Below are 22,841 nucleotides of genomic sequence, written 5' to 3'. Positions count from 1 at the left end.
CTTCACTAGCAGACACCATGTTTCACTAGCAGACGCCATGCTTCACTAGCAGACACCATGCTTCACTAGCAGACACCATGCTTCACTAGCAGACACCATGCTTCACTAGCAGACGCCATGCTTCACTAGCAGACACCATGCTTCACTAGCAGACGCCATGCTTCAGTAGCAGACGCCATGCTTCACTAGCAGACGCCATGCTTCAGTAGCAGACACCATGCTTCACTAGCAGACACCATGCTTCACTAGCAGACAGCATGCTTCACTAGCAGACACCATGCTTCAGTAGCAGACACCATGCTTCAGTAGCAGACACCATGCTTCACTAGCAGACGCCATGCTTCAGTAGCAGACACCATGCTTCACTAGCAGACACCATGCTTCACTAGCAGACACCATGCTTCACCAGCAGACACCATGCTTCACTAGCAGACACCATGCTTCACTAGCAGACACCATGCTTCACTAGCAGACACCATGCTTCACTAGCAGACACCATGCTTCACTAGCAGACACCATGCTTCACCAGCAGACACCATGCTTCACTAGCAGACACCATGCTTCACTAGCAGACACCATGCTTCACTAGCAGACACCATGCTTCACTAGCAGACGCCATGCTTCACTAGCAGACGCCATGCTTCACTAGCAGACGCCATGCTTCACTAGCAGACGCCATGCTTCACTAGCAGACACCATGCTTCACTAGCAGACACCATGCTTCAGTAGCAGACGCCATGCTTCACTAGCAGACACCATGCTTCACTAGCAGACACCATGCTTCACTAGCAGACACCATGCTTCACTAGCAGACACCATGCTTCACTAGCAGACACCATGCTTCACTAGCAGACACCATGCTTCACTAGCAGACACCATGCTTCACTAGCAGACACCATGCTTCACTAGCAGACACTATGCTTCACTAGCAGACACCATGCTTCACTAGCAGACACCATGCTTCACTAGCAGACACCATGCTTCACTAGCAGACACCATGCTTCACTAGCAGACACCATGCTTCACTAGCAGACACCATGCTTCACTAGCAGACACCATGCTTCACTAGCAGACACCATGCTTCACTAGCAGACACCATGCTTCACTAGCAGACACCATGCTTCACTAGCAGACACCATGCTTCACTAGCAGACACCATGCTTCACTAGCAGACACCATGCTTCACTAGCAGACACCATGCTTCACTAGCAGACACCATGCTTCACTAGCAGACACCATGCTTCACTAGCAGACACCATGCTTCACTAGCAGACACCATGCTTCACTAGCAGACACCATGCTTCAGTAGCAGACACCATGCTTCACTAGCAAAATATGTCATTTAGAGATTACTGACAGAGCTGTCACAAACACTGACATTTTGAACTTTGAATATATGAAAAGTACAATTAAGGAGATCCAAGGCTGTACTGTGTCCCTAAAAAGCCTTTATTGTAAAAGCACCAGCTTTGGCAAAAGAACAGTAATAATATTTGACTTAATTATACACTTAAAAGGTTAATACATAAACTTTTATTTAACCACTTAAGCCACATTCAAAGGTTTTTAAAAGTCGCAGATCACGTGTGTTGCTATTTTAGCATGTTAAATGTTAAAAGCTGAAGTCAGGACACATCAGCTGCATAAATGCTGATGCCGATGTTGTCAGAAAAGTCCAATGGCCGATATATTGGCCGGGATCTACTGATAAGGATTTTAACCCATTCTGACCTGAGATCAGATTCATACGAGGTTTCCACTGGACACACGCTGGTCTGATTAATTAGAGATGCAGAATACAATCGGTAGGGTGACAAAATCGGCCATATCTGTTACGCTCGAGCTGTGGTACGTATCAAAATGTGCCAATGGGACCCCAAAGGCAAAGACACTGAGGAGGAGACAAAAGTTTACGCTTTGGGGAGGTCTGTTGGGAGTGTGAGGGGAATCCATCCTGGAAGTGGTGAGAGCAGGTTACTGCCCAGCCAGTTCAAATGCATCTCTCTCTGTCTGTACCTCCAGATATCCACGTGTGTCTGCCCAGCCAGTTCAAATGCACTCACCCCAGCCGCTGCATCCCGGGTATCTTCAGGTGCAACGGTCAGGACAACTGTGGAGAAGGAGAGGACGAGAAAGACTGCCGTAAGTCACCTGTTACCTTAACCTAAGACCTGTTACCTTTTCCCTCCACTTCCCTTAACACTAGAGTGTCTGGGAGGTCTTTCTGACCCATTTTGAGATGTTGAAGTTGATTATCTTTGCCCCTGAAGCTCTCAGAAAGTTCCACTTCCATGACTTTTTCTAAATATTCCATTCAAATCATCAGTTTTTTTCACCTGAAACATGAACGCACTGCATCCCCAGGGTGTGGGTTAGAGCAGAGGTTCCCAAACACTGGTGGTACTTGAGCACAGAGGAGTCGCCCAAAAAAGGAGATAAAGACTGGAATGAAATATTAATATTACTACAGGTAGTTCTTCTGACCAAGCGATTGGTTGAAATAGGCTATCAGCTGTGCTGAAATGAGCATGACAGCACACCTATAGCTGTTAATAGAAGATTTGAGAACAAATGAATCACATTAGAAATTTCATCGGTTGTGCTGAGTTTTGTCAGAGCAGCAGCATTATTGGCTTATAGGAATGGAACACAAAGGGCAGGTCTACGCTGCTGTATTTTAACATCAGTTATTATAGGAATGGAACACAAAGGGCAGGTCTACGCTGCTGTATTTTAACATCAGTTATTATAGGAATGGAACACAAAGGGCAGGTCTACGCTGCTGTATTTTAACATCAGTTATTATAGGAATGGAACACAAAGGGCAGGTCTACGCTGCTGTATTTTAACATCAGTTATTATAGGAATGGAACACAAAGGGCAGGTCTACGCTGCTGTATTTTAACATCAGTTATTATAGGAATGGAACACAAAGGGCAGGTCTACGCTGCTGTATTTTAACATCAGTTATTATAGGAATGGAACACAAAGGGCAGGTCTACGCTGCTGTATTTTAACATCAGTTATTATAGGAATGGAACATAAAGGGACAGTCTACGGTCCTGTACTTTAACATCAGTTATTATGGTGGTACTTGGAGAGACAAATATTTTCTTAGGTGGTACTTCAGTATAAAAAGGTTAGGAACCAAAATGGGTTAGGGTTAGGGTATGATCGACTGCACTCCCAACAAGTTCCAGGGTTAGGGTTAGGGTATGACTCTGTGTGACTCTGTGTGTCTCTCCTGTGGTTCCAGGGTTAGGGTTAGGGTATGACTCTGTGTGGTGACTCTCTATGTGGTTCCAGGGTTAGGGTTAGGGTATGACTCTGTGTGGTGACTCTCTGTGTGTCTCCTGTGGTTCCAGGGTTAGGGTATGACTCTGTGTGGTGACTCTCTATGTGGTTCCAGGGTTAGGGTTAGGGTTAGGGTATGGCTCTGTGTGATGACTCTCTGTGTGGTTCCAGGGTTAGGGTTAGGGTATGGCTCTGTGTGGTTCCAGGGTTAGGGTTAGGGTATGGCTCTGTGTGATGACTCTCTCTGTGGTTCCAGGGTTAGGGTTAGGGTATGGCTCTGTGTGGTTCCAGGGTTAGGGTTAGGGTATGGCTCTGTGTGATGACTCTCTGTGTGTCTCCTGTGGTTCCAGGGTTAGGGTGAGGGTTAGGGTTAGGGTATGGCTCTGTGTGGTGACTCTCTGTGTGTCTCTGGTTCCAGGGTTAGGGTTAGGGTTAGGGTATGGCTCTGTGTGGTGACTCTCTATGTGTCTCCTGTGGTTCCAGGGTTAGGGTTAGGGTTAGGGTTAGGGTTAGGGTATGGCTCTGTGTGGTGACTCTCTGTGTCTCTCCTGTGGTTCCAGGGTTAGGGTTAGGGTTAGGGTTAGGGTATGGCTCTGTGTGGTGACTCTCTGTGTCTCTCCTGTGGTTCCAGGGTTAGGGTTAGGGTATGGCTCTGTGTGGTGACTCTCTGTGTCTCCTGTGGTTCCAGGGTTAGGGTTAGGGTTAGGGTTAGGGTTAGGGTTAGGGTATGGTTCTGTGTGGTGACTCTGTGTGTCTCTCCTGTGGTTCCAGCGGAGGTGACGTGCGCCCCTAACCAGTTCCAGTGTTCCATCACCAAGCGCTGCATCCCCAGAGTGTGGGTCTGTGACCGCGACAACGACTGTGTGGACGGGTCGGACGAACCCGCCAACTGCAGTAAGCTGTGCTACAGACACACACGCACGCACACATACACACACGCACACACAGTACTGTATATCTCACTCCCCAGGGGAGAGATTGAACATTTTTACCACAGGTCGTTTCGAGGAAGCAATCTGATTGGTTGAAACGGCTTCTAGCCGTGGGTTAAACCAGCACCGTTCACCACCCAATCAAAACAAAGAATTCAGCCGCTCTGTTCTTCCAGAGCGCTAGCAAACTCGGTGGCTAGGCTAGCTAGTTTGAGTTTCTTGGAACATTTGTGGTCGTAGTGACTACATCTGTCATTGAAAAAATATATTTTTTCACCGATTTTCTTAGTTTTAAGGGTAACTGTGGTAGAATTGCAATATTACACTCGAGGGTGTTGTTTAACGTGATTATTGTCACTTCAGTGATGCTTGCGGAACTCGACTCCGTCTCGTTCCTGACCGCATCACTGTCGTGGCAATAATCACGTTAACCCCTTAACACCCTCTGGTGTAATATTGCTTAAGTTGACCTTTCCCCTCCCCCCCCCCCCTGTCCCCTTGCAGCCCAGATGACCTGTGGAGTGGATGAGTTCCGCTGTAAGGACTCTGGACGCTGCATCCCCGCCCGGTGGAAGTGTGACGGAGAGGACGACTGTGGAGACGCCTCAGACGAACCCAAGGAGGAGTGTGGTGAGAGGAGACGCCGTTAACCTTTAACCTTTAACCTTTAACCTCGGACGAACCCAAGGAGGAGTGTGGTGAGAGGAGAACCGTTAACCTTTAACCTTTAACCTTTAACCTCGGACGAACCCAAGGAGGAGTGTGGTGAGAGGAGACGCCGTTAACCTTTAACCTTTAACCTCGGACGAACCCAAGGAGGAGTGTGGTGAGAGGAGACGCCGTTAACCTTTAACCTTTAACCTTTAACCTCGGACGAACCCAAGGAGGAGTGTGGTGAGAGGAGAACCGTTAACCTTTAACCTTTAACCTTTAACCTCGGACGAACCCAAGGAGGAGTGTGGTGAGAGGAGACGCCGTTAACCTTTAACCTTTAACCTTTAACCTCGGACGAACCCAAGGAGGAGTGTGGTGAGAGGAGAACCGTTAACCTTTAACCTTTAACCTTTAACCTCGGACGAACCCAAGGAGGAGTGTGGTGAGAGGAGAACCGTTAACCTTTAACCTTTAACCTCGGACGAACCCAAGGAGGAGTGTGGTGAGAGGAGAACCGTTAACCGTTAACCTTTAACCTTTAACCTCGGACGAACCCAAGGAGGAGTGTGGTGAGCGGAGAACCGTTAACCTTTAACCTTTAACCTCGGACGAACCCAAGGAGGAGTGTGGTGAGAGGAGAACCTTTAACCTTTAACCTTTAACCTTTAGCCTCGTACGAACCCAAGGAGGAGTGTGGTGAGAGGAGAACCGTTAACCTTTAACCTTTAACCTCGGACGAACCCAAGGAGGAGTGTGGTGAGAGGAGAACCGTTAACCTTTAACCTTTAACCTTTAACCTCGGACGAACCCAAGGAGGAGTGTGGTGAGATGAGACGCCATTACAGCACTTAACCTTTAACCTTTAACCTTTAGCCTCGGACGAACCCAAGGAGGAGTGTGGTGAGAAGAGAACCGTTAACCTTTAACCTTTAACCTTTAACCTCGGACGAACCCAAGGAGGAGTGTGGTGAGCGGAGATGCCGTTAGAGCACTTAACCTTTAACCTTTAACCTTTAACCTTGGACGAACCCAAGGAGGAGTGTGGTGAGAGGAGACGCCGTTACAGCACTTACATCTCTATAGGAGAATAGTAGAGACGAACCCATTCTGACCTGAGATCAGATTCTATAAATGTTCTTCTACTGTACATCCTGACAGTTTTCTGAAAAAGCTATGTTTCTATGTCGGTCGTTCTTCGATTTTTTCAAAAATAGCAAGCGCTACGAGCTTGTAGGTCTGCTATTTTTCAATAGCTAAAGCATGACGTGATGCTAACACCAAAAGGGGTTCCCGCCCAGAAAGGGTTAAGGAACTTTTATGTACAGTATATATAAATATTGACATGGTATATGCCAGGCACAGCGGGCAGAACAACAGCTGTATTCGCCCTGCGAGCCCTACACCAGTTCTTCTTGCTAATAATTATTCTTGCTCAGTTCCGATTGGTTGCCTCCGACGAAGCACTCTGCAGTGCTAACGGCTCATTTCTGATTGGTTGTCTCTCAGACGAGCGTACCTGCTAACAGCTCATTTCTGATTGGTTGTCTCTCAGACGAGCGTACCTGCTAACAGCTCATTTCTGATTGGTTGTCTCTCAGACGAGCGTACCTGCTAACAGCTCATTTCTGATTGGTTGTCTCTCAGACGAGCGTACCTGCTAACAGCTCATTTCTGATTGGTTGTCGCCTCAGACGAGCGTACCTGCGAGCCCTACCAGTTCCGCTGTAAGAACAACCGCTGTGTTCCAGGCCGCTGGCAGTGTGACTACGACAACGACTGTGGAGACAACTCTGACGAGGACAAGTGTGGTAGGTCCACCCCCCCCCCCCCCCCACACACACACACACACACACACACACATTTAACATCTTTATTTGTATTCACATCTTACAAGAAATTTCTTGAACACAAACAATAGTGGAGGCGCAAACTTGAGAAAACTCTAAAACAAGTGCTTCAGGATACAGATCACGGGTACAGAAAGCATCGCCTTCTCCATATATATGGCGACTGCCAATTATTGCACTAATTGACACTGAACAGAATTCTGCCGATGCCTGATCAGCTCTGGGCTTATTGGGCATGCCTGCAATCTGCAGGCCCCTCACCACTGATTTATGGACATTACCGAGGCTTCCAAATATGAACACAAGTAGTTTACATCTGTAGCCAAGCTGTATAATAGCATCCTTAAGACGCTGGTACTTAAGCACCTTGGTAAGGAATGCCTCTTCCAGACTGTGTTCAAATGTACATGATGCCACTTCCAAAATCGTCACCCAACACCGACAATAATATCCTTGCATGAGATGTCGTATCGAACAGTCAAATCAAGCCTTTTTTGGGGGGTGGTAATATGCTAATGTGAGTGCATGTGTTATCTTGTGTAAGGCATAATAAACAGCGGTAAACATTGAGACCATAAACCCTGAGGGACAGGGTTAGGGTTAGACCACCACGGCGATGTGAAGTGGACGGTTCTCATCTCAAAACGGCTTTATTTCTTAACCCATTCTGACCTGAGATCAGATTCTAAAAATGTCTGTTTGAAAATGACAGTTTTCTGAAAAAGCTATGTTTCTATGTCAGTCGTTCTTCGATTGTTCAAAAATAGCAGACCTACAAGCTCGTATCGCGCCACCGAGTGGCGCGCTACGAGCTTGTAGATCTGCTATTTTTAAATAGCTAAAGCATAACTTAATGCTAACACCAAAAGGGGTTCCCGCTCAAAAATGGGTTGAAAACACTGACCTCGCTGTTCATTATCCTGGTCCACTAAAGCATGGTAAACCTACTGGTTCTCAACCTGGGGGTGTGGGGGGGAGAGTTATAGGAACCAAATGGACCCTCACGGCCGGGTCTGTTATTCCGTATGGCTATAGAGCGTCGCGGTCCCGCCCCCCCTCGAGAGACCCGGAAAATAAATCGCCGTTCATTTTTCCTCATAGGCTTTTCTTAAAGTATTCATTTAAAGACGGTTACGCCGCGGACAAAGCCAACTCGGATCGTGACAAATCATGACAATGAACACAATGTTTTTGGGCCGATCAAATCATTTAGAAAGAAGAAAATAAAGGCAACACTATTTGTTTTGTTTTTCTTCTTATAAATGATTTGATCGGCCCCAAAACATTGTGTTCATTGTCATGATTTGGTCACGATCCGAGTTGGCTTTGTCCGCGGCGTAACCGTCTTTAAAGGTATATTCAGTGATTTCACTCAAAAAACCTTAGGTTTCGTTTTTGGCTGTGGGACCCAGCCTTTCGTCCAATCAGGATAGAGAGTCAAAAACGAAACCTAAGGTTTTTTGACCCCCAGGGGTTAACTGGGGACAGGGAGGAACTCCTTATATGGTCAGCACACTCTATAGTATGGAGGATTATCACAACAAAACAAAAAAATAAGTGATATTTGAATTAAGTGAAATCACTGAATATGCCTTTAAATGAATACTTTAGGAAATGCCTATGGGAGAAATGCATTGGGTTTTATTTCCTGGGCCACTCATTGTTCTGAAAGGGGGAGGGACTGCGACGCTCTATATAGTGCATATCAGATTATCAAACTGGGGGGTCTTGAAACCAGGTTGAGCATCACTGGTATACAGAATGAATTCAACAACACGGCGGTATAGAGGCTATGTTTACGTTGTTCTTGCATTGATCTGTCGTACGGTATGGCCTGGCCGTCTGTTAGCTGTTCTGTCTGCACATCTCACCACGTCATCTCATGTCTATTTTGCATTTCACACACTGGCCCGTTGGTGGCGCTATAGAGGTAGGTCTGTTCACCCTATCAGCTCAGAACACCCCCCCCCCCTCCCCCCCTCCCTCCCTCCTTGCTACCCCGCAGTGCTAACCTTGTGTCTCCAGGATTTCCACCTCAGAGCAAAGCCTGGTCTGTGTTCCAATATCGCCGTGTGAAACCGCTCTGGAGCGGGTGGTCATTTATATGACTAGTCCTTACCCGTTGTGAGATATTTGCCCCCCCCCCCTTGTGGCCGTGAAGGGTTCTGCGCCCGGGTGCGTTTGTAATTTACTAATATATTAATTAATAATCATTAATGTGTCAAATCGAAAAAAGGGCTTCGTTACGCCCTCCATATTCATATGGTCAATGCCTGTGTGAAAAGTGATTGGGAGTGATTGGTGCAGGCAGTAAGGAGTTACGGCACTGTTTCTGACACACACACACACACACACACACGGACACACAGACATTGTTAGAATTATAGTATGATGATGATGTTGTAGTCACTGATTTGTAGTCATCTGACAGGAAACCACAAGGCGGAATAAGAATACCGCCATTCATAGCTACCAAGGGGCCAGCGATGCGCTCCAACGTTGAAGCACTGGGTGCCCTAGTGGTAAGAGGAAGGACTGCAGGCGGACCCGTGGATTCTTGACGAGGAAACCCCCGTGCAACCGAGCGCCCAACGTTAAAGCCCAGCTGCACTTCAACTGAGAGCTCAATGTTAAAGCCCAGCTGCACTTCAACTGAGCGCCCAATGTTAAAGCCCAGCTGCACTTCAACTGAGCGCTCAATATTAAAGCCCAGCTGCACTTCAACTGAGCGCTCAATGTTAAAGCCCAGCTGCACTTCAACTGAGCGCTCAGTGTTAAAGCCCAGCTGCACTTCAACTGAGCGCTCAGTGTTAAAGCCCAGCTGCACTTCAACTGAGCGCCCAATGTTAAAGCCCAGCTGCACTTCAACTGAGCGCTCAGTGTTAAAGCCCAGCTGCACTTCAACTGAGCGCTCAATATTAAAGCCCAGCTGCACTTCAACTGAGCGCTCAATGTTAAAGCCCAGCTGCACTTCAACTGAGAGCTCAATGTTAAAGCCCAGCTGCACTTCAACCGAGAGCTCAATGTTAAAGCCCAGCTGCACTTCAACTGAGCGCTCAGTGTTAAAGCCCAGCTGCACTTCAACTGAGAGCTCAGTGTTAAAGCCCAGCTGCACTTCAACCGAGAGCTCAATGTTAAAGCCCAGCTGCACTTCAACTGAGAGCTCAATGTTAAAGCCCAGCTGCACTTCAACTGAGAGCTCAGTGTTAAAGCCCAGCTGCACTTCAACTGAGAGCTCAGTGTTAAAGCCCAGCTGCACTTCAACTGAGAGCTCAATGTTAAAGCCCAGCTGCACTTCAACTGAGAGCTCAATGTTAAAGCCCAGCTGCACTTCAACTGAGAGCTCAGTGTTAAAGCCCAGCTGCACTTCAACTGAGAGCTCAATGTTAAAGCCCAGCTGCACTTCAACTGAGCGCTCAATGTTAAAGCCCAGCTGCACTTCAACTGAGCGCTCAATGTTAAAGCCCAGCTGCACTTCAACTGAGAGCTCAGTGTTAAAGCCCAGCTGCACTTCAACTGAGAGCTCAATGTTAAAGCCCAGCTGCACTTCAACTGAGCGCTCAGGGTTAAAGCCCAGCTGCACTTCAACTGAGCGCTCAATGTTAAAGCCCAGCTGCACTTCCGCATTTGGACACCAAAATTTGGTGTCCAAATGCTGAATCAGCGAAAAAATGCGGAAATAATACACGGTTCCTTCCGGCAGCCTTCCGGGTGCTTCAAAACGCCACGGAGCAACTTCCTCTGACATGAATAGCGGAGGGGGGGGGGGGGGCGGAGCTTCGCGCCAGTTCAGTCTCTATCCTTTTAATACTCTATGATAGCTACTGATTCCGTCTTGTGGTTTGCTGTCAGATCATTGACTACGACATGACGAAGGTTACCATCCGTTCATATCATTGACTACGACATGACGAAGGTTACCATCCGTTCAGATCATTGGCTACGACATGACGAAGGTTACCATCCGTTCAGATCATTGGCTACGACATGACGAAGGTTACCATCCGTTCAGATCATTGGCTACGACATGACGAAGGTTACCATCCGTTCATATCATTGACTACGACATGACGAAGGTTACCATCCGTTCAGATCATTGGCTACGACATGACGAAGGTTACCATCCGTTCCCGACCGGTCCATGAACCCCGAATGGAATGCTGCCCCCAGGGTACCCCCCCCCCCCAGTCCCCTCAGTGTGCCCATACCCCCCCCCCCCCCCGCCCCAGCCCTTTCCAGCTCCACCCAAACCTCCCCAAATGTATTGTGCAGTCCTCCTGTTTCTTTTTTTCCCTTCTTTTTTTTAAATTTATCCCACGATTTTGTAACCCATTTTTCACCCCTGTGTCAATCATCTAATGTGATCCTGGGCTCTACACACCCTCCACCAACCTAGTCCCCATATATGGGGGACAAGGGGAGACCAACCTAGTCCCATATATGGGGGACAAGGGGAGAGCAACGGACTTGAACTCATGCTTCCTTCATGCCTGAGTGTCCAAGTTGTTCCTTTACACCTGACAGGGGGGAGTTTCCCTGGTTGGACGTAGCGCGTGGAGGAAGGAACACGTTATTCCAACCAGTTCCTTTCCCCTCCATCAGGCGCCCCGGCTGGCCAGGGGGAGGCAGTTTAGAGACCAGGATTACTGCATGTTTTTGTGAGGGTACCTACCCTAGGGGACACGGGGAGAACATGTGAGGGTACCTACCCTAGGGGACACGGGGGAGAACATGTGAGGGTACCTACCCTAGGGGACACGGGGAGAACATGTGAGGGTACCTACCCTAGGGGACACGGGGGAGAACATGTGAGGGTACCTACCCTATAGGGGAGAACATGTGAGGGTACCTACCCTAGGGGACACAGGGAAAACATGTGAGGGTACCTACCCTAGGGGACACGGGGAGAACATGTGAGGGTACCTACCCTAGGGGACACGGGGAGAACATGTGAGGGTACCTACCCTAGGGGACACGGGGAGAACATGTGAGGGTACCTACCCTAGGAGATACGGGGAGAACATGTGAGGGTACCTACTACCTACCCTAGGGGACACGGGGGAGAACATGTGAGGGTACCTTCCCTAGGGGACACGGGGAGAACATGTGAGGGTACCTACCCTAGGGGACACGGGGAGAACATGTGAGGGTACCTTCCCTAGGGGACACGGGGAGAACATGTGAGGGTACCTACCCTAGGGGACACGGGGAGAACATGTGAGGGTACCTACCCTAGGGGACACGGGGAGAACATGTGAGGGTACCTACCCTAGGGGACACGGGGAGAACATGTGAGGGTACCTACCCTAGGGGACACGGGGAGAACATGTGAGGGTACCTACCCTAGGGGACACGGGGAGAACATGTGAGGGTACCTTCCCTAGGGGACACGGGGAGAACATGTGAGGGTACCTACCCTAGGGGACACGGGGAGAACATGTGAGGGTACCTACCCTAGGGGACACGGGGAGAACATGTGAGGGTACCTACCCTATAGGGGACACGGGGAGAACATGTGAGGGTACCTACCCTAGGGGACACGGGGAGAACATGTGAGGGTACCTACCCTAGGGGACACGGGGAGAACATGTGAGGGTACCTACCCTAGGGGACACGGGGAGAACATGTGAGGGTACCTACCCTAGGGGACACGGGGAGAACATGTGAGGGTACCTACCCTAGGGGACACGGGGAGAACATGTGAGGGTATCTACCCTAGGGGACACGGGGAGAACATGTGAGGATACCTACACTAGGGGACACGGGGAGAACATGTGAGGGTATCTACCCTAGGGGACACGGGGAGAACATGTGAGGGTACCTACCCTAGGGGACACGGGGAGAACATGCAAACTCCTCCTGTTTCTAATGGAGCTCCAGTCTTCGTACACTGCGGTCTTGTGGTTCTGTATGATCAGACATCTATTCTCCACCTACCTTCATCAGGCTCATCATAGGTTCAGGATTTGTAGTAAAATATAAAAAAAATAAAATAAAAAACAGCACAAGACAAAGAAGACTAGACTATATAGCACAATGGTGGGCAACTTTGACGATGGCGAGGGCCACTATATTTCCACACTCACTCCAGAGGGGCCACAGTGCATTGTGCATTGCAGTGTTTTGAGCTTGTAGATCGGCTATTTTTGCTATATTTGAATTGAAAACCTGAGTCATGTTTTGCTATTTTCGAATTGGAATCCTGAAAAATAACCTTTTTATTGCATTTCAAATGCATTTAGTTATAGTTATGTTAACTTTATGAACTGTTAACATAACTACGTTGGACACAAAAAGACAATAACATGTTAATACTAGTCATTAAGTACTAGTCATTTAATACTAGTCGTGAAGTAACTAAAGCGGTTTTGGAATTGTAACGGCTGAAATCAATACTATATTCTGTTATTAATATGTGGGCCGCATTAACCCATTCTGAACGGGCACCCATTTTGGTGTCAGCATCATGTTATGCTTTAGCTATTGAAAAATAGCAGATCTACAAGCTCATATCGCGCCACCGAGTGGCGCGATACGAGCTTGTAGGTCTGCTATTTTTGAAAAATCGAAGAGCGACTGACATTTCTAGAATCCGATCTCAGGTCAGAATGGGTTAATCAGACCAGTGTGTGTCCAGTGGAAACCCTCGTATGAATCTGATCTCAGGACAGAATGCGTTAAGTGAAGGTTGCCCACCCCTGATATAGCACAACACCTTTTCATGTCAAGGTCCATTATTTATCCTGCATTTGAGCCACGGACCACCATGACATTTTAGCTTCTCACACCCAAAACCTTGTCTTAGAATATTTTGTTGTCGTTGAATAAAATCCCATAGGATGGTAGGCACACCAGGACAGGCAAACGATCAAAATACTTCATAAATATCTAATGAATTACTGCCGATGATTATCAATAATTTAACTATTGAGAGTGTGAAAAACAAATGGATCCTTACAATGGACCGATGGTTGAAAACCACTGCTCTACAGTGAAAAGGTATAATGGTATAAATGTATATTTAATATATATAAAGTCATAATTCAACGGTTCGCAAGCACACTGCTAAATAGTGGTTTCCACCCATGGTTTTAGCTACTGTACACTTCATGTAGGGAGTTTGGGTATAATATATGGAGATGTCCAGACTATGCTACATTTACTGTAGGTATACTGTAATGTATTTTGGGCTGTTAACCCATTCTGACCTGAGATCAGATTCATACGAGGTTTCCACTGGACACACACTGGTCTGATTAACCCATTCTGACCTGAGATCAGATTCTAAAAATGTCAGTCGTTCTTCGATTTTTCAAAAATAGCAGACCTACAAGCTCGTAGCGCGCCACTCGGTGGCGCGCTACGAGCTTGTAGGTCTGCTATTTTTGAATAGCTAAAGCATAACATGATGCCAACACCAAAATGGGTTCCCGTTCAGAATGGATTAACTAGCTCCTCCCCCTTCAGTCCTTCCTCTCTGCAGAGTGTTCTTGTATTCCTCCGCTCTCAGTCCCCGTTTCCAGACCTAAGCGGAAAACGGTTTTGCGCTGCGGACAGAAGAAGCTTTCCGCAGCTTCTTTTTCCGGGTTTTTAGACAGCTGGTGGATGGAGAAAAAAGCTCCACTTCCGCGGACGACCTGCGCGGAGGAGGAGAGCGCTTCCGGGAAGCTGGCCGTCGTGCAAGTCGTCCGCGGAAGTGGAGCTTTTTTTTTCTCCATCCACCAGCTGTCTAAAAACACGGTTTTTCGGCTGTCTGCAGCCGAAAACGTGCGCAGCTCTTTTGATAGTGTGGCAGTACCCTCTGTCCTCCGTACCCTCTTAACCTCTGACCTCTATGACCTTTGCCCTCTGCTCCTCAGTGCCCCGTCAGTGCAGTGAGAGTGAGTTCTCGTGCACCAACGGACGCTGCATCGCCGGGCGGTGGAAGTGCGACGGAGACCACGACTGTGCCGACGGCTCGGATGAGGTAAAAAACAATCAGACAGACAGACAGACAGACAGACAGACAGACACACAGACAGACAGACAGACACACAGACAGACAGACAGACCGACAGACACACAGACAGACAGACAGACAGACCGACAGACACACAGACAGACAGACAGACAGACAGACAGACAGACAGACAGACAGACAGACAGACAGACAGACAGACAGACAGACAGACAGACAGACAGACAGACAGACAGACAGACAGACAGACAGACAGACAGACAGACAGACAGACAGACACACAGACAGACAGACAGACAGACAGACAGACAGACAGACAGACAGACAGACAGACAGACAGACAGACAGACAGACAGACAGACAGACAGACAGACAGACACACAGACACACAGACACACAGACACACAGACACACAGACAGACACACAGACAGACAGACAGACAGACAGACAGACAGACAGACACACAGACAGACAGACAGACAGACAGACACACAGACAGACAGACAGACACACAGACACACAGACACACAGACACACAGACAGACACACAGACAGACAGACAGACAGACACACAGACAGACAGACAGACAGACAGACAGACAGACACACAGACAGACAGACGCAGCACGCGGCTAGTCATTGGAGTGATCAACACACTGGTGTTGATTTTGACAGCAAATTGTGATTTAGTTTTAGTCATAGTCTGTTGAATAAAATGTAATTTTTTAGTTTTAGTCTAGTCGACTAAATATCATCAGAGTTTATAGTCTACTAAATCTACAGTTTGCATTCTGAAATGCTATCTGCTATTTTCAGTGCGCAGCCAAACATAAATTGTATTATATTGTATAACTATCTCCCTGCTGTGTATAATTGTGCCGAGTAAGGAGAAAATGTAGCAAAGCTGATCGAAGATAAGATGTTATATGGACACTTTTATTCTCATTCTATAATACATATTTGTTCAATCCATTTGTGAGTTACTTACGTGATAACTATTATTATTCTCATGTTTTCCGCTGCAGAACGGCTGTGACGTGAAGTGGTGTATTATTGGTGTATTATTATAGTTTAACTCTTTGTGTGCTTGGTGCGTGTTCTCGTGTTTCCGCTGCAGAACGGCTGTGACGTGAAGTGGTGTATTATTGGTGTATTATTATAGTTTAACTCTTTGTGTGCTTGGTGCGTGTTCTCGTGTTTCCGCTGCAGAACGGCTGTGACGTGAAGTGCGACAGCGACCAGTTCCAGTGTAAGAACGGCCACTGCATCCCCATCAGGTGGCGCTGTGACGCAGACGCCGACTGCATGGACGGCAGCGACGAGGAGAAATGCGACAGTGGTGGTGAGAAACACGCATTATTGTGTTTTTATTCATTTAGAGAAACACGCATTATTGTGATTTCAGTCATTTTGAGAAACATGCATTAAGTCAAAGTCATACTATTTGTCACACACGTCACCGCAGTGAAATTTGTTCTCCGCATTTGACCCATCTCTTGGAGCGGTGAGCTGCAGCGTGTGCCGCGCTCGGGGATCATTTGATTAGTAGATTTGACCCCCCCAATCCAACCCTTTGATGCTGAGCGTCAAGCAGGGAGGCACTGGGTCCCATTTATACAGTCTTTGGTATGACCCGGCCGGGGATTGAACCCCCGACCTCCCAGTCTCAGGGCGGACACTCTAACCACAAGGCCACTGAGCTGGTTATTGTGTTTTTAATTTATTCATTTTGACATTTTGGTATTCATAAGATTCCACGTTTTATTTTTCTTCGTAACGTCTACTGAATGAAATCGAATGAAGCGTCTGTACTGTACTGCACTGCACTGCACTGCACTGCACTGCACTGCACTGCACTGCACTGCACTGCACTGCACTGTCTTTGAACCGGTGTGTGTTGCTTCTATCATGTCCTCTCTCACCCCGTCTGTCCGTCCGTCCGTCAGTGGGCCGACACTGCCCCCTGGAGGAGTTCCAGTGTAACAACACCCTGTGCAAACCGCTGGGCTGGAAGTGCGACGGCGAGGACGACTGTGGCGACAACTCTGACGAGAACCCAGAGGAATGCAGTGAGTGTGTTATCTCTGTTTAGAGATAAATAGACCCAGAGGAATGCAGTGAGTGTGTTCTCTGTTTAGAGATAAATGAACCCAGAGGAATGCAGTGAGTGTGTTATCTCTGTTTAGAGATAAATGAACCCAGAGGAATGCAGTGAGTGTGTTATCTCTGTTTAGAGATAAATGAACCCAGAGGAATGCAGTGAGTGTGTTATCTCTGTTTATAGATAAATGAACCCAGAGGAATGCAGTGAGTGTGTTCTCTCTGTTTATAGATAAATGAACCCAGAGGAATGCAGTGAGTGTGTTCTCTCTGTTTAGAGATAAATGAACCCAGAGGAATGCAGTGAGTGTGTTCTCTCTGTTTAGAGATAAATGAACCCAGAGGAATGCAGTGAGTGTGTTATCTCTGTTTAGAGATAAATGAACCCAGAGGAATGCAGTGAGTGTGTTATCTCTGTTTAGAGATAAATGAACCCAGAGGAATGCAGTGAGTGTGTTGTCTCTGTTTAGAGATACATAAACCCAGAGGAATGCAGTGAGTGTGTTATCTCTGTTTAGAGATACATAAACCCAGAGGAATGCAGTGAGTGTGTTATCTCTGTTTAGAGATAAATGAACCCAGAGGAATGCAGTGAGTGTGTTCTCTCTGTTTAGAGATAAATGAACCCAGAGGAATGCAGTGAGTGTGTTCTCTCTGTTTATAGATAAATGAACCCAGAGGAATGCAGTGAGTGTGTTGTCTCTGTTTAGAGATAAATGAACCCAGAGGAATGCAGTGAGTGTGTTCTCTCTGTTTAGAGATAAATGAACCCAGAGGAATGCAGTGAGTGTGTTCTCTCTGTTTAGAGATACATAAACCCAGAGGAATGCAGTGAGTGTGTTCTCTCTGTTTAGAGATAAATGAACCCAGAGGAATGCAGTGAGTGTGTTATCTCTGTTTAGAGATAAATAAACCCAGAGGAATGCAGTGAGTGTGTTCTCTCTGTTTAGAGATAAATGAACCCAGAGGAATGCAGTGAGTGTGTTCTCTCTGTTTAGAGATAAATGAACCCAGAGGAATGCAGTGAGTGTGTTCTCTCTGTTTAGAGATAAATGAACCCAGAGGAATGCAGTGAGTGTGTTATCTCTGTTTAGAGATGAATGAACCCAGAGGAATGCAGTGAGTGTGTTATCTGTTTAGAGATAAATGAACCCAGAGGAATGCAGTGAGTGTGTTATCTCTGTTTAGAGATAAATGAACCCAGAGGAATGCAGTGAGTGTGTTATCTCTGTTTAGAGATAAATGAACCCAGAGGAATGCAGTGAGTGTGTTATCTCTGTTTAGAGATAAATGAACCCAGAGGAATGCAGTGAGTGTGTTCTCTGTTTAGAGATAAATGAACCCAGAGGAATGCAGTGAGTGTGTTATCTCTGTTTAGAGATAAATGAACCCAGAGGAATGCAGTGAGTGTGTTATCTCTGTTTAGAGATAAATGAACCCAGAGGAATGCAGTGAGTGTGTTATCTCTGTTTAGAGATAAATGAACCCAGAGGAATGCAGTGAGTGTGTTCTCTGTTTAGAGATAAATGAACCCAGAGGAATGCAGTGAGTGTGTTCTCTCTGTTTAGAGATAAATGAACCCAGAGAAATGCAGTGAGTGTTATCTCTGTTTAGAGATAAATGAACCCAGAGGAATGCAGTGAGTGTGTTATCTCTGTTTAGAGATAAATGAACCCAGAGGAATGCAGTGAGTGTGTTCTCTGTTTATAGATAAATGAACCCAGAGGAATGCAGTGAGTGTGTTCTCTCTGTTTAGAGATAAATGAACCCAGAGGAATGCAGTGAGTGTGTTCTCTCTGTTTAGAGATAAATGAACCCAGAGGAATGCAGTGAGTGTGTTATCTCTGTTTAGAGATAAATGAACCCAGAGGAATGCAGTGAGTGTGTTCTCTGTTTAGAGATAAATGAACCCAGAGGAATGCAGTGAGTGTGTTGTCTCTGTTTAGAGATACATAAACCCAGAGGAATGCAGTGAGTGTGTTATCTCTGTTTAGAGATAAATGAACCCAGAGGAATGCAGTGAGTGTGTTCTCTCTGTTTAGAGATACATAAACCCAGAGGAATGCAGTGAGTGTGTTATCTCTGTTTAGAGATAAATGAACCCAGAGGAATGCAGTGAGTGTGTTCTCTGTTTAGAGATAAATGAACCCAGAGGAATGCAGTGAGTGTGTTATCTGTTTAGAGATAAATGAACCCAGAGGAATGCAGTGAGTGTGTTATCTCTGTTTAGAGATAAATAAACCCAGAGGAATGCAGTGAGTGTGTTATCTCTGTTTAGAGATAAATGAACCCAGAGGAATGCAGTGAGTGTGTTATCTCTGTTTAGAGATAAATGAACCCAGAGGAATGCAGTGAGTGTGTTATCTCTGTTTAGAGATAAATGAACCCAGAGGAATGCAGTGAGTGTGTTCTCTGTTTAGAGATAAATGAACCCAGAGGAATGCAGTGAGTGTGTTATCTCTGTTTAGAGATACATAAACCCAGAGGAATGCAGTGAGTGTGTTATCTCTGTTTAGAGATAAATGAACCCAGAGGAATGCAGTGAGTGTGTTGTCTCTGTTTAGAGATACATAAACCCAGAGGAATGCAGTGAGTGTGTTATCTCTGTTTAGAGATAAATGAACCCAGAGGAATGCAGTGAGTGTGTTCTCTGTTTATAGATAAATGAACCCAGAGGAATGCAGTGAGTGTGTTCTCTCTGTTTAGAGATAAATGAACCCAGAGGAATGCAGTGAGTGTGTTCTCTCTGTTTAGAGATAAATGAACCCAGAGGAATGCAGTGAGTGTGTTCTCTCTGTTTAGAGATAAATGAACCCAGAGGAATGCAGTGAGTGTGTTATCTCTGTTTAGAGATAAATGAACCCAGAGGAATGCAGTGAGTGTGTTATCTCTGTTTAGAGATACATAAACCCAGAGGAATGCAGTGAGTGTGTTATCTCTGTTTAGAGATAAATGAACCCAGAGGAATGCAGTGAGTGTGTTGTCTCTGTTTAGAGATGAATGAACCCAGAGGAATGCAGTGAGTGTGTTCTCTCTGTTTAGAGATACATAAACCCAGAGGAATGCAGTGAGTGTGTTATCTCTGTTTAGAGATAAATGAACCCAGAGGAATGCAGTGAGTGTGTTATCTCTGTTTAGAGATAAATGAACCCAGAGGAATGCAGTGAGTGTGTTATCTCTGTTTAGAGATAAATGAACCCAGAGGAATGCAGTGAGTGTGTTCTCTCTGTTTAGAGATAAATAAACCCAGAGGAATGCAGTGAGTGTGTTCTCTCTGTTTAGAGATAAATGAACCCAGAGGAATGCAGTGAGTGTGTTCTCTCTGTTTAGAGATACATAAACCCAGAGGAATGCAGTGAGTGTGTTATCTCTGTTTAGAGATAAATGAACCCAGAGGAATGCAGTGAGTGTGTTATCTCTGTTTAGAGATACATAAACCCAGAGGAATGCAGTGAGTGTGTTATCTCTGTTTAGAGATAAATGAACCCAGAGGAATGCAGTGAGTGTGTTGTCTCTGTTTAGAGATGAATGAACCCAGAGGAATGCAGTGAGTGTGTTCTCTCTGTTTAGAGATACATAAACCCAGAGGAATGCAGTGAGTGTGTTATCTCTGTTTAGAGATAAATGAACCCAGAGGAATGCAGTGAGTGTGTTCTCTCTGTTTAGAGATACATAAACCCAGAGGAATGCAGTGAGTGTGTTATCTCTGTTTAGAGATAAATGAACCCAGAGGAATGCAGTGAGTGTGTTCTCTCTGTTTAGAGATAAATGAACCCAGAGGAATGCAGTGAGTGTGTTCTCTCTGTTTAGAGATACATAAACCCAGAGGAATGCAGTGAGTGTGTTATCTCTGTTTAGAGATAAATGAACCCAGAGGAATGCAGTGAGTGTGTTGTCTCTGTTTAGAGATGAATGAACCCAGAGGAATGCAGTGAGTGTGTTCTCTCTGTTTAGAGATACATAAACCCAGAGGAATGCAGTGAGTGTGTTCTCTCTGTTTAGAGATAAATAAACCCAGAGGAATGCAGTGAGTGTGTTCTCTCTGTTTAGAGATAAATGAACCCAGAGGAATGCAGTGAGTGTGTTCTCTGTTTAGAGATAAATGAACCCAGAGGAATGCAGTGAGTGTGTTATCTCTGTTTAGAGATAAATGAACCCAGAGGAATGCAGTGAGTGTGTTCTCTCTGTTTAGAGATAAATGAACCCAGAGGAATGCAGTGAGTGTGTTGTCTCTGTTTAGAGATACATAAACCCAGAGGAATGCAGTGAGTGTGTTGTCTCTGTTTAGAGATAAATGAACAGCATTACATTTTGCTCTGGTTTTGTTTAGACCTTTTCCAGTTGAAGGGTTCTCTTCCATCCACTAGGGGGCAGTATCTCTTTAGCTTTACTGTTCCTTGGAGGGAGGAGACGGCCATTTTGTTTGTTGTCAGTCTCTTGTTCACATTCAGAGATGCAGGTTGTGTTGGTTGGACGTAAGTTTGTTTATGTTATATTATTTTATGTGGTTATAGAATTTCAATGCTCTCTCTCTCTCTCTCTCTCTCTCTCTCTCTCTCTCTCTCTCTCTCTCTCTCTCTCTCTCTCTCTCTCTCTCAGCTGTGTTCCAGTGCCCCCCCACTCGGCCGTTCCGGTGTCTCAACGACCGCGTGTGTCTCCCCGTGTCCAAGAGGTGCGACACCGTCAACAACTGTGGCGACAACACTGACGAGCTCGACTGCCGTGAGTTCAGCTCTTTATTTATTTAAACACTGACGAGCTCGACTGCCGTGAGTTCAGCTCTTTATTTATTTAAACACTGACGAGCTCGACTGCCGTGAGTTCAGCTCTTTATTTAAACACAGACGAGCTCGACTGCCGTGAGTTCAGCTCTTTATTTAAACACTGACGAGCTCGACTGCCGTGAGTTCAGCTCTTTATTTAAACACTGACGAGCTCGACTGCCGTGAGTTCAGCTCTTTATTTAAACACTGACGAGCTCCACTGCCGTGAGTTCAGCTCTTTATTTATTTAAACACCGACGAGCTCGACTGCCGTGAGTTCAGCTCTTTATTTAAACACCGACGAGCTCGACTGCCGTGAGTTCAGCTCTTTATTTAAACACTGACGAGCTCGACTGCCGTGAGTTCAGCTCTTTATTTAAACACTGACGAGCTCGACTGCCGTGAGTTCAGCTCTTTATTTAAACACTGACGAGCTCGACTGCCGTGAGTTCAGCTCTTTATTTATTGTAGTCCGGTAGCCGGGAGGGGCGGGGGGAGTGGGACATTTGATATACTGTATTTATTTATTTATTTTGCCTAAAATATTGTCTCAATACATACATTAATTAATCCACTTATAGGGGGTTATATAATGTGACCAACCAACCGAAAAATCATCATGCTTTAACCCATTAATTTAGGCCTGACGTCGAAATTTTAAAAATGTATTTTTTTAATGTATTTTTTCTGAAACCCCCCCCCCCCCCCAGAAGCAAAGATTTAAGTTAAAATGTTCACTCTGTAATAATAAATATTCAAAGATTTGAGGCACATTTTCACGATTTTTCTAAAATAGCAGACCTACAAGTTCATGAGCTTGTAGATCTGCTATTTTTCAATAGCTTAAAGTATAACAATGCGTTAAAACACCAAAAGGGGTTCCCGTCCAGAATGGGTTAAGTAGCAAACTAGGGGGTTTTCATGATTCTGAATCCATTCCAAGTATTGGTTTTGCACACATTTTGGCACTGCTTGGTGTAAATGTTAGACGTGTCATAAGGTTCCATGTTCTCCTCCAATCAGAGTCGCTGCCCTCCGGTCCCATCTGTCAGAAGGATGAGTTCCAGTGCTCGGGCGGTCGCTGCGTCAGCGCCTCTCTGCGCTGCAACTACTTCAACGACTGTGAGGACTTCGGCTCCGACGAGGTCAACTGCAGCAAGAAAGGTCCGTCCGGCTTTACAGACGTTATGTTATTTATGCACAGAAGGCCTTCTGCACAGCTGCCCCTGAACTGTGGAATGCTGTTTTTGGCAGCAAATTTCTATTTTAGTTTTAGTCGTTGTCTTCTTGAAT

General features: G+C 46.2%; 1 protein-coding gene across 1 annotated transcript in view; it reads left to right on the top strand.

Moving 5' to 3' along the window:
* LOC310875288 (low-density lipoprotein receptor-related protein 1-like) overlaps positions 1-22,841 on the top strand; it is a 285,578-nt gene that overhangs the window by 231,680 nt on the left and 31,057 nt on the right. The window contains 9 exon segments of the mRNA XM_083788472.1: positions 2,023-2,142; positions 4,066-4,188; positions 4,731-4,856; positions 6,572-6,688; positions 14,587-14,693; positions 15,895-16,027; positions 16,632-16,754; positions 21,385-21,507; positions 22,572-22,712. Of these exon segments, the coding sequence (XP_083644598.1) occupies positions 2,023-2,142; positions 4,066-4,188; positions 4,731-4,856; positions 6,572-6,688; positions 14,587-14,693; positions 15,895-16,027; positions 16,632-16,754; positions 21,385-21,507; positions 22,572-22,712 (1,113 nt within the window).

Source organism: Protomyctophum parallelum, assembly GCF_964188405.1.
Source record: "Protomyctophum parallelum genome assembly, chromosome: 18".
Taxonomy (NCBI): domain Eukaryota; kingdom Metazoa; phylum Chordata; class Actinopteri; order Myctophiformes; family Myctophidae; genus Protomyctophum; species Protomyctophum parallelum.
The sequence above is the reverse complement of the archived record's forward strand: the minus strand, read 5'-3'. Positions and strand labels throughout refer to the sequence as shown.